At 38.9% G+C, this 12193-nt stretch overlaps 1 protein-coding gene across 2 annotated transcripts in view; it reads left to right on the top strand.

The window, feature by feature from the left end:
* The window catches only part of LMBRD1 (LMBR1 domain containing 1), a 208362-nt gene extending 198160 nt beyond the window's left edge, over positions 1 to 10202 (top strand). For both annotated transcript variants that reach the window (XM_019537605.1, XM_019537604.1), the window contains exons 15-16: positions 8758 to 8849; positions 9017 to 10202. In XM_019537605.1, coding sequence (XP_019393150.1) covers positions 8758 to 8849; positions 9017 to 9136 — 212 coding nt within the window. In that variant the 3' untranslated portion in view covers positions 9137 to 10202. The remainder of the gene's footprint in view (positions 1 to 8757; positions 8850 to 9016) is intronic.
* The last annotated feature ends 1991 nt before the right edge of the window (positions 10203 to 12193 follow it).

Raw genomic sequence — 12193 nt, 5'->3', positions numbered from 1 at the left:
TTATAGACTTCTATCATATTCCTCACCAGCCTTCTCCTTTCCAAACTGAAGAGCCCTATCCTTTTTAGTCTATCCTGGTATGGCATGGCTCCATTCCCTGTATTCTTTTGGCTGGTCTTATCTACATTTTCCAATTCTACTAGACCCTTTTTGAGATGCAGAGACCAAAACTGTACACGGTATTCAAGTTGCAAGTGCACTGTGGATTTGTATAATGGCCTGATGATCTCTGTTTCCTAGTTGAATGATGCCCAACGTTTTTATTGGCCTTTTGGTTGCTACTGCACACTTGGAGACCTGTCTACACTGACCCCAAGGTCTCTTTCCTGAGTGGCATTAACTTCTGATTCAATCTTTTTAGCTCACTTTGTCATGAAGTTTATTTCTTCTGCATGACTATTTTAAAATTGCGTTAAGTAACGCATACAGTAGGCCTGTATGTTTCCTAGGTATGATCAATGTTGTCAGTTTTCTACCAAGGTCCATTCTTGGAGATTTAATTATGCATATAAGTTTCCCTCCCCCCACTTGACCTGTCATGCATCTCTTATGACTCATTTATGACTAGGGAAATATTTTCATCCTTTCAAACAAAGATGATTATTCCACTTTTCCTGTTTTAATCCAATACTATTTGGGGAGAAGATTATTTCCCTCAAGTGATTCTCTTGCCTGGGTCAAGCCATTGCACATCAAGTCTGCACTCAAAATTTTAATACTCAATTTTTCCTGCTGCCTGTTATCTAGCCTTTAATTCTTCTAGGTGTGAATAGCCTTGGTCTGTCCTGAGGTCTCATAGGCCTCTTTAACTGGCTGTCACATAAGAGGCTAGAAATACCTCCATATCAAACACCATAATTTACGTACATGTATAAATAAGAAACTTTAAGCATAGTTCCTTTTAGCTACTCAAAAATATGGAACACCCTATATAAGTAAACCTAATTCAGAGGTACATGCATAACATTGCACGAACACCTCCAGAATATTGTGGGTTTGTGACATGTGCCTCCTTTTGAAATTGGAAAATAACCATCATGTAAATGTGGGAAACTGTTATAGCCATAATCCAGGAAATACGTGAGAAGCAAGAGCTTTTTGGTGATATGTTTTATTGGACCAAATGTATAGGTGGGAGGAAAGTTAGATAAATGTGCCCAGAAGTTCTTATGTGAAGTCAGTTTCTTCTGAGCAAATTTCTATAAACAAGGTATAAAAAAGTAAGTAGACCAGTTTTTGTGTGTCTCTTTTTTTTTTTTTTTTTTTAAATTGCATTACTTATCCAGCTTGTTCTAAACAAGGAAGCAATTGCCTCTGGTAATCCTTTTTAAGCTTTTATGCATTTAAAAAAGACAAAAGGAAGTAATCATAACTAACGTCCATGGAGAAGATCATGTTTTGCAGGTGTAAGTGCCTTAAAGTTTAATACAAATCAGATCCAATTTTAAGAGTTTTGGCAGCTAAATTTGAAACTAGTTATTCCTTGCATGCCTGTCTCTTCTTCTTCCATTCCTCCTTGTGCTCTTTCTTTCCTTTATTACAGGTGACTATCAGGTTGATTGGTATGATAAGTGAGAAGTTACGTATTTCTAGATTTTCTGTTGCAATTAAAATCAGAAAAGGGGAAGTAGAGGTCTATTTTTCCACAAAAATATCAAATGTATGATGGCACTTTCTTTCTTTCTTTTTCTTTTATTATTTTGTAGGATGCGTTTTGAGTAATTTTTTTAATTCTATTTTTAAAAGCCTACTTGCAAATGTTATGGTTAGTCTAGCACTTTAAACTTACGAGTGTAATGAACCAAAGTGTTGCATAGGGATGACATTTTCCTGGTCATTCATGCATCTTAAATGACAAAGATGACACTAGATGTTCTTTTAAGATTAAGAATGTAATCGATTGTTTGGTCAATTTGCTATTAGTTGCTAGGCAACTGGACTTTTAATATTTGATTAAAAATGGCATATGATAAATCAACATATTCTTTGTCTATCTGCTGTGCTGATGTTGAGTAAAATGACTTTTGACATGAACCTAAAGAAAAAATGTCCATTTAATATCTATATTTCTAATAAAACATTTGTTTTTATGTTTGGTTGAGTACACCAGAGTTACTGTGCAACAAAAATATCTTGTGATAATCTTTTTGACTGATATATTGATCAGCAATGTTGCTACTTACGGTAATGTTGAATCTAGAATATCTGTGGATTCCTTTCTTCAAGTTTTGTAGACTTCTGCCATATCATAAAAATGAATTCATGAGAGGTGAATGTTGCTGTAGTCTTGGGCAGTTGTCTTACCATTTCAGTTCAGTCGTCAGCAGTAAAAATAGTGAACATTTTATGTAGTTACTCTTTTCTAAAGTTTATGCTGTCAGATGAGGAGAGGAGTTTTAAGAAATCATATCTTATCTGACTAACCTTTTTTCCTTCAAGTTTCCCTTGCGTCCCCCACCCCATCCTAAGGATATTTTATTTTTGTAAAAGACAAAAGAACCTGGTATTTCTGTAAAAGCTATAATTGGAGCCAAGCATGGGGAAATGGCTTCCTTTTCAGCCTTAGAGAATTGCCTCTTGTCACTTCAGTTTCTTGTGAAGGTAAAATAGTTACTTGTCCATCTTAGTAATTTATCTTCTTTAAGTAACAGGCTAATTCACTTCTCTGAAATAGCCCTTGGTTAAGAACATCAGTAAATTGAACCTAAAGGCTGCTACCTTGCCAGAATGAAAAATTTCCATCAGTGGACTGAAAATAAAATACACTTGGCTTTTCTGGTTATTGTTGCTATTAGACCCTGTCACTATCTTTTCTTGGGTCTCGAGCATCCAGTTTCTGTAAAACATGTTTCTTCTTTTGTATCTTTGTTGATTTTAACTAGATAGCAGTGATCAAACATGTTCTACTATTTTTTTCATCCACTTTTTTTCCCCCATGTCTGGGGTGTGTCTAATACTTAAATGTTTTTTATTTTTTTCAGCTTCCATTCTGATTAAATGATTGTTTTAATTCTTACTAATGTCATCATTACTCTCCCCTGTACTCTCATTGAAGAGGCTATTTACAAAGCCTTTCCCAGATGACAGAGAGAGTACCTTGAGTTTTAATAGTAAATGTGAATGTCCAAATTAACTCTTAAAAATTTAGAATCTTTGCTTATGATTTATTTCAAACCTTACTAATTAGAACAGTCAAAGTGTGATTAATATTCACCAAATCAGCAGTCTATAACTTAGAAAAAAAAAATAACCAAAGCTTAAACAGTTGAACTTGTCATATTTCATTAACATATCTTTTGAAGGTCAGACTGTTCCAAATTATTTACTGTAATTTGTTTGGTCAGATTACTGTTGAGAACCATCTGTAGGTCTTTCCTAGCTGTTGCTTAATTCAGGTAAGCAGCTGGAGGGCTGCAGATGGCAGTGGGACTATGGTATTTCCACTTATGTGCTGGACTTCTACTTTTTTTCAAATAAAGAGAGAGCTATTAACACATCTCTTCTCCATTTCTTTTATCCTGGTAGGTAGTATATTACAAACAAAGTTGTTTTAAACTGTCATAATGCTTGCACTTTCTCTCTTAATTTACTACTTTATTTGGAGTGGGTAAATAAGGTTCAGGTGTTGTAAAAGCTGGTGGGGGAAAAATCAGTTCCTTGGTCCAACAATCCCAGTTGTTGTGAGTTAATTCCCACCCCTCTTCCCATCTGCATCCAACTTGCTAATTTTGGTAGTATGACCTAACTCTTCTTTCCGTGGGCTTGCTATTGTGCCCTTTAAAATTGTTTTATGCATCTTGCTGGTGGGTGGGTGTATGGTTAGTTGGTTAATTGGTTTATTTGTTATGAATCCCTGATGATAAAGTATGTTTTCTGCTTCGCATGGAAAAACGAAGTAAATCATAGATTTTACCTTTTTTAGCAGAGGCAAACGTGGATTTCTCATTTTACTGGAGAAGCAGTGGGTTTTGCAGTGAGCTCTCTGCAGGCTGGCAGAGTTCCAGCCTGCAGGGGGCTGGGAGGGAGTGGGAGGAGGGTGGTTAGGCAGCGGGCACCTGGAGAGCAGCTCTTGCGGGGGGGGGGCTGAGGAATTGAGCCTGTGTGTGTAGGCGGGGGAAGTTGGGCAGGGCTGGAGCTGGGACTGGGTAGCTTGTCTGGGGAGTGGAGGTGGGGCCAGCTCCCTGATGCTGCACACACTTCCAAGGGGCGGGGTGGGGATCTAGTGCACCCTTCAGATCTGTGCATGTGGTGGGGGTGAGGGCAGGTATGATCTGAAGCTTCTGCACTGCTGACCTACCCCAGAGTCTCTGCAACCCAGTGGCCATGACCCGGCGCAGCACAGAACAGCAGAGCCACACAGAAGCCATTTGTTGCTCTGAGCTCCACACTGCTGCCTTCACTGCAGTCACGCGTGCAGGGGGCGCATTGCCAAGGCAGCACGGAACTTGCAGTGACAAGCAGCTTCTACACATGGCCCTGCTGTTCCCTGCTGTGCTGGGTCACGCCAGCTGGGCTGTAGAGGGCCCAGGGTAGGGCGAGAGCCCAAGCCCACAGCGTGTGCATGCCCGCACACCTGCTCTGCACACAGATCTGGGTTGTGGGTCCTCCCTGGCTCTCAGAAGTTGCACACAGCAGTGGAGAGCTGGACTCCCAAGCCTGCAGCAGGGGGGAGTTGGGTTCTGCTCTGCTACAGTAGCTGTGGCCTCCTGCCAGGGGTTGAGGCTATGGACCTGGGGTCAGGACCCCATGACCCAGGGGGCTGTGGTAGGATGGGGAAGGCGGGGCATGAGGGGCGTCAGCAGAGCCAGGGGGCTGACAGGGGGGCAGTGAGGGGCACCAGCAGGGCCGGTAGGGCCTTTTATTTTAATCACAGATGGGGGCCTAGAAGAATCTGCATTTTTTTTTTTTTAATGAAAGAATTTATCGTATTATCAAAGAAAACCAGGATCCCTGCTTACATATCCCAGACCCTCAAGAGGCAAGTAGATGCTTTTTATAGCTCCTAAAAGAAGCAAAATTAGAACTTAGGCCATCTATTACTAGGTAGATGGGCTTCAAACCCTTTTGCACTCATTGTTCAAGAACCTCTACTATGCACAGAAGGGGCTGTAGAACTTTTACCAATAACTGGAAGAATAAAAATTGCCTGTGCGCTTCTCTCCAGGGTTTTTGGTGTTGGTTGGGAATACAAGAGAACTGGAAAACTTGCCCCACAGAACTATGCCCACTCCAGAGAAGAATAGTTGCACTTCACAGCGCTTTATATGCTGTTTCTAGCTTGAACTAACTCAGTCATTTTAGCTGCCAACTGTTTTATTAAATACGAACAGAAATGTGACAGAACAAGTTATTTTTGCCTAAGTAGCTATAAAAGATGGCTGACGTACAAGAAAAGGAGTCGGTACAGGTCAGGTTACATTTTAACAATATGATATCTACCTTTATGAACATTTTTTAAGCATATCTTTTTAACAAAATCTTGCATTGTTTATCTTGCTTGCTTGGTTTTTTTTTTTTCAGTTTTCTATGCATTAAATATTACTTTTCTGTGCTATTCTTTGGTACTTCGCTGAAGAAATTGACTGTCAAAAATTCACTGTCACTATACTTCCAGTTTTCTTATTTTGTTGTATTGTTTTGGTGATGAATTTGGAATCCTAACAAATTTTTGTGCATGAAAGAATAATACCAATTGCTACTGTTTTTAAAGCACGTAATGTTGGCAGAGGAGTACAATTCTGTGTAGACTTCTATCGGCAAAGCTCCCAACTTTCCTATATGACAAATTTCCAAAACCATCCTGTTCCTTTAATTAAAAGGGTTGGGGGGGAGACCAGAAAACACAGCTTTCTAAATTTTGCTCCCTACCAGAAAGTTACTGTTTTATATCTCTAATTTTCAAGGCTTCAGTTATAAACAAATCTAAGCTTACATGAATGAATAGCCTCAAATCTGATAAAATACTAACCCATGCATTTAATCTAAACTCTTGACTTCAATCTTTCCTTGTCTATACTTATAACTCATAATGCTGTTGTGTTAGGTTTCTCAACATTTCTTTTCTTTTGAGTAGCAGAGTGAAAATGTGTAAAGAGGATATGTGCTTGCTGTCTGAAGAGGTTGGATTCCTCAAGAAGACAGTGATTGTCTGTTATCTCTGTTCAAATGTCTGTTTTGGAAAGAAATATGAGCTTTTTTTCAAGGGGGTAGACAAACTATCAAATCAATTTTAAAAGGAGCTCGGGGCATGTACCATGGAACATCTAATACTGAGTAGCTGCATTACTCCAATAAGTGGGAAGCTAAAGTGGAGCAACTAAACAAGGCTAAATTGCCTCAGTTTAACTCTCACTTACTGAAATATAGTTGCAGGTACATGAATAGTTACTGCATGTCCCCTATTCCATAGCAAGTCTGTGCTCCCTGTTAAACTCACTACTTCACTTGATTGTTTGTCCACGTTCTCCCAGGTTTGGGGCATTCCTTTTTTTTTTTTTTTTTTTTTTTTTTTTTTTTTTTTTTTTTTTTTTTTTTAAAGAAAAATATTAAGCTAACGGCTAACACCTGTTTCACACGAGAGAGTGATTCAGGTTTACTGACTAATGCCACTTTTCTTGAACAGAACATGGGCTTTCTCTTTGGGCGCTGACAGAAGTGACATTGTTGTCATGCAGTCAGCCACTGAAATTGTCAGCCGTGCGCTGACAAATGTAGGGCTGAAGAGAGCTTTAAAAAGTGCCCAATCATGTGACAAATGAACCTCATTACATGCAGCCTCTTGCTGGATTAGCTCGACCCTCCCATCCCAGCCGAGATTCAATTTAACTCATGGCATTTTATGTTGAACTCCGTGAGTCAGACTGCGGAGCTGTATATCTGTCAGTGCCCTTTAATAGTCCTAATTCCAGGAGTCTGCAGATAAAGCAAACTGGACTAAACATAGGTGCTAATAATACTTTTTAAAAAATGGTAGATTTAGTTCTGGCATTTAGTTCTCATAACGTTAGCAGCAGAGTTCAGCTCTCCAACCTGTCAGTTTAGGATTTCGGAAATAAAACTCCCATTGGGAAAAATATTCTTTTTTTTGCAGGGGGGAATGAAATTTAATGTTGAAGCGACTCAGTGAAGGTGTGACCAGACTGGTGGTCACTCTGTGACACTGTTTGTAGTTCTTGTCAGATCTTGCCACTTCTGCCCAGGTAGGCTCCAGTGCAGTCTCTGTAGCTGCTCTAGTTTGTTTCCTAGGCAACAACTCAATCTTATGCCCCATTTATGGAAGGAAGACCTTTTAGTTCAGCTGCTGTAGGCTTTTGGACTCAGTGGTAATCTTTCCAAGACATCCTGGTCCCTTAAGGCAGGGGGCTTCAGCAAACAGCCTGTGGGCCACGTCCATCTCATAAAGGCAACTACATCAGAGTGGCTGACTTGCAAGCTCTGGTGCCAGGTGTGATGGACTATGGGTTTTATTGTAATAATAATTGGCCACAGTTAATGCACGTGGCTTTTATAATGTTGCCTGCCTCCATTTTCCAGTGTAGCTAGCAATGGTAAAGATGGGTTAGAGTTGAGAAAGCAAGAGATCTGCTTGTGGGACAGACTAAATGGACCTCTTAGATCAACAAAACTATTCAAGACTGTTGATATGATCAATAAAGGTGAGATTGCTGAAGCACAAGCTGCTGGAGGGAATTTAAATAACATGAGCAGAATATTGAGGAGAAGAATGTGAGCAATGTCAGCAGCTGGAAGGAAGAGCCTGGAGATGAAGGCAGAGTCTCTGGGCTGTGCGGGTGGTTGAAAACAGAGGAGCTACTTGTTTAATTATTTGGAGATGGAGGAGAAAGAGAGAACATATGGATGGGTTACCTTTGCCCCAGTAAATGCTGCTGTAACAGAGCTGTCCGCCTGCTGTTTGGAACTTGGGTTTCACTTGATCCTCCCAGCAAGCGTTGTGTCTTTCTCAGCAGTGGAACTGGATGCTAGCTCCCTAAGTCAGGATCATGAGAACCAGGGAAGGTAGAGGACAAAGTCCAAGGTCTCGGTGCAATAAGGAGCCTGTGCTCCTTCCCTTTCCCCACCTTCCTGCTGCTCTAGGAGGTATGCCTGCTGGAAGGGGACTTTGTGTGGTGGTTAGGGATTTTGAGACCAGACAAGGTAGCAGAGATCTCTTATCAAGCACCTCCTAAGCAAGGCACCGGGTATACTGTAAAATTTTCTAGAGTTAAGGTTACAATTGTACCACACCTTAAATTTCTCTGGAAACCAGACATGTTTTTCCCTTAAGCCAGGAGTGTCAAAGATACAGCCTGCAGTCGTGGGTAGGTCTCGCACTGCCTGCATGTAGTGTGCCCTTGCCAAGTCTTTGGACTGAGTCCATAAACATCCTTATTCTGGATTTTTTTCTAGAAACATTGCACATTTTCAAAAGTTTGTCATATAACTTTATAGCTTTTAGATATATAACTAAATTATACCAATTTAGGGCTTGTAAGAAAGTAAAACCTTGTATAACTAATTTTTTCTTTTTCAACTGCTCTTTCCACAAAATGCATTTTTCTGTATCCATACCTGTTAATGAACGGAAGTAATCTGTTTGGAGTGCAATAGTAGATTCTCTTGGTAGAGAACTGTATTAGTCTTCACAGAACACTTTTTAGCTGTAATTCTAGATTGTAGTCTTCCATAAAAATATTTGCTTCCAGTTGATGTCACTTTCAGTCCATTTGTTAGACTACCACTGTTTATCTTTCTTTTTAGATCAGTGCACTGTTACTCGGACATACCTTTTCCTTCACAAGTTTTGGTTCTTCAGTGCTGCTTACTACTTTGGGAACTGGGCATTCATTGGAGTAAGTAATATGGTTTAAATCCCTTCTAAAGCAAATGGGATGATTTAACATAATTTAAGTCATGGTATCATTTTCATAGCAGTACTGTCATTTGGTTTTAAACTTACTGCTTTTGTATTCATCTTAATTAAGCAACAGTAACACATTACCAATTTTTCAATTCACAGGTCTTCTTAATTGGATTAGTTGTGTCATGTTGTAAAGGGAAGAAATCAGTCATTGAAGGTGAAGTAGATGAAGATGATTCGGATATGAGTGACGATGAACTGTCTGTTTATTATCATTGACAGCATTTTTGTCTTGAAGGTTAAAACCTGGAATTCCAAACTGTTTTGAAGTTATGCTTATGTGGGATTTTAATCCAAAGGTTAAGCAGGACTCACTTCCAGTAAAATAGAGAAACAATAGGGATATTGATTTAAAATGGCAAATTGAATATTGTTTTCTGAATTAATATACTAGGATATTATCAGAGCTAATATTGAAAATGGGTTAGTATAAAATTATTTGTTCTGTTTTTTTGAGGAATGTTTTACATAAAATGTTTTCTGATTTTTGAGTTTGAAATTGTGATTGCACTTGACAGAATTTCAGGGTTGATGTTGCCATTCTGTTGCTAACTTTCAGTTTCTTTAAATTACATTCGAGTCTAACTTACAGCTTTTTATAGGAAGACTTTATTTTCTAGGTAAATTTTAATTAATTTATATCAAGAGAAACTGCCTGAAAAATTTGGCTCTGTCGCTTTCTAGACATGTGGCAATTAATATATACGGTCAATATTATCATTGCCATTACTGTAATATGCACATAACTCAGTTCCTTGAGTGTTTGGTGGTATTCCTGATGAAATCCCAATATGTGAAGAATAAATGTTTGCACTTTCTATCAGATGCCATATTCCCCATTTACTAGACCTGAATTTTGTGGTGACTGTCATAGCCTTTGTTCTGTTCTTTTCTCTAATATGCAGAAGTTAAAAATATTCTTGTGTAGTAATACCAGTATTCAGCGCCTTTTACCATGTTTCTTTAAAACAGTTAAGAACTTAAAACTGCTAGGTGATTACATTTTTGCTGAGGAGGTAGAGGTGTAGTAACCACATCGGTTAAGGATGAGATTAATTCTTGAAACTATTCTTGTTTCTGGTATTTAATAAAGGTTCTCCTGTTTGAAACTTTTTGCAGTTTGAAGAACTCAGAGTGATTATCATTTTGTTATCAAATTTCCTAAGAATTAAATATGTATATTTAAGTATTAACGAAAAAGTTGTAAACAGCATGTAAAGTTAATTCTATAAAATTAAACTTTCTGCATATACTTTTTATAAAATAAACTCACAATATCTTAACTGCATTTATGTTGTGCTTTTATTTCTAAACTAGAAAACAATCAAGTGTCCTTTTAATACTGTTTTTTTTTTTTCTTGCAATGTTACTATTTTTCAAGTGTAGATTTACCTATTTTTGAGGCTGTCGGAAATTAAATGCATGAACTGCATGAAATTCTCTGTACTGATGCATACAAAGAGTAGCTTACAAAGATTACTTCCATGGTAACTGTTACATCATTACCTTGATTTAGAGTAAACAACTTACTGATCTGCCTCCTCTGTATTATCAGCTGCTAATACAATGTGAGAACTTTCTAATAAGCTAAAATACTGCTGTAACAAATGCACAGAGTATCTCCTGATACCAGACTGTACTTTGAAATTTTGAAATAAAGTAGTCAGTTGCATCATTTATCAAAAAAATGAATCTTTAATTGAAAGCGTTTTAGTTGAATCTTGGTTGAAACAGACCATGCTTGGCAAATTTGCAGATGAGACAAAGTTGGGTTGAGTTGCTGACACTGGAGGGCAGGGCTAGTTTCCAGAATGACCTGGGTAGACTGGAGAAATGAATAAGATGAGATTCCACAAGGAGGATAGGTGAAAAGTCCTGTTCTTGGGATGGAATAACTGCACGTACAGAATGGGAACGACTGGCTACGCTGCAATACTACAGAGAAGGACTGGGGGAGAAGGTTATGGTGGACCCCATAAGCTGGTTATGAGCTAGCAGCATGGCTTTGCCCCAGAAAAGTCAACAGAATACTGTATTAACAGGAATGTTACTTGCAAATCAAGAAAATTGACGCTGCTTCTCTTCAGCACTGGTGAGGCGTCACCTGGAGTACTATGTCCAGTTTTTGTATCCCGCACTTCAGAAATCATGGGAATGGTTGAGGGAGAGGTCAGTGCAGACCAACAAATTATCAGGGGCCTGGGAGGCAAAACTTGAGGAAAGGCTGAATGAACTAGGGTTATTTAGCTGGGAGAAGAAGAAATGACTGAGGTGGGATTTGATCAGTTTTCAAATACCTGAAGGATGGTTATGGAGAGGATGAAGATGGGCTTTTTTTTCTATGAGTGTAGAGTACAGAACTAGGAGCAGTAGCCTCAAGCTGCGGCAGGGGCGATTTTAGATTGGAGATTTATGGGAACTTTCTGACTATGACAGTGGTCATGCATTGAACAGGCTGCCTAGAGAAATTGTGGAACCCCCTGACTGGAATGGTTTAGTTGGGAATGATCCTCCCTTGAACAGGTGGCTAAATTAGTTGCCCATGTGAAGTCCCTTCCTGCCCTCCTTTCCTATGAGCTTATTTTATGAATGAATGACTGCACATGTTAAATAATTCAGTTTAAACACAAAACAAAAAGCAGTAAATTCTGAAATGTTTTAATTTTCTAGGACCATTTGACTTTAAACTCTGAACCCGGTAGGTGAAGCATAGATGGGGTTAAAGATTATAGGATCAGAACTAATACTTGAAAAGGATTTCCAAGTGCATGTTCAAGACTATTCATCTGATTGCTTTTGGTAACCTTGCCCACAGCATGTAACATTTGAGTGATGAGAGTGAAGACACTGTTCAGATATATATTTTCTGACAGGAGGATATTAAATTGTACTAGGTGCTTGGTGGTAAATGCTTTGCCAACTGTTTGAACATAATGCATAGACCATTCATATGTGTCTGTTAACCTGTTAAAATGAGGAGAAGTGTGGGAAGGGTCTCCATTGGTTGTTTTTCACCCCCAATCCCTCTCAAACTAGGGTGGGGCAAGGGTTCATTAAGTACCTCAGATCCAACTTAATAGGAAGCAATGGACCTTGCATGTTGTTACTAGGCTAAGGTAACCGTGGCAGTGAATAGAGGAGCTGCTTTTGAACAGTTTTGTTCCTGCATAAGGGGAGGCCAGTCTAGATTTTTTGATTTATTATCATGTACCACAGAAAAGAAATGTGTTGTTATTTATTTAGTTATTTTCAATCACTTTTGTGGTAGGGCACTCT

Source organism: Crocodylus porosus, unplaced genomic scaffold, assembly GCF_001723895.1.
Source record: "Crocodylus porosus isolate Cpor-Errol unplaced genomic scaffold, CroPor_comp1, whole genome shotgun sequence".
NCBI classification, from domain to species: domain Eukaryota; kingdom Metazoa; phylum Chordata; order Crocodylia; family Crocodylidae; genus Crocodylus; species Crocodylus porosus.
This window is presented reverse-complemented; position numbering and strand designations above follow the sequence as displayed.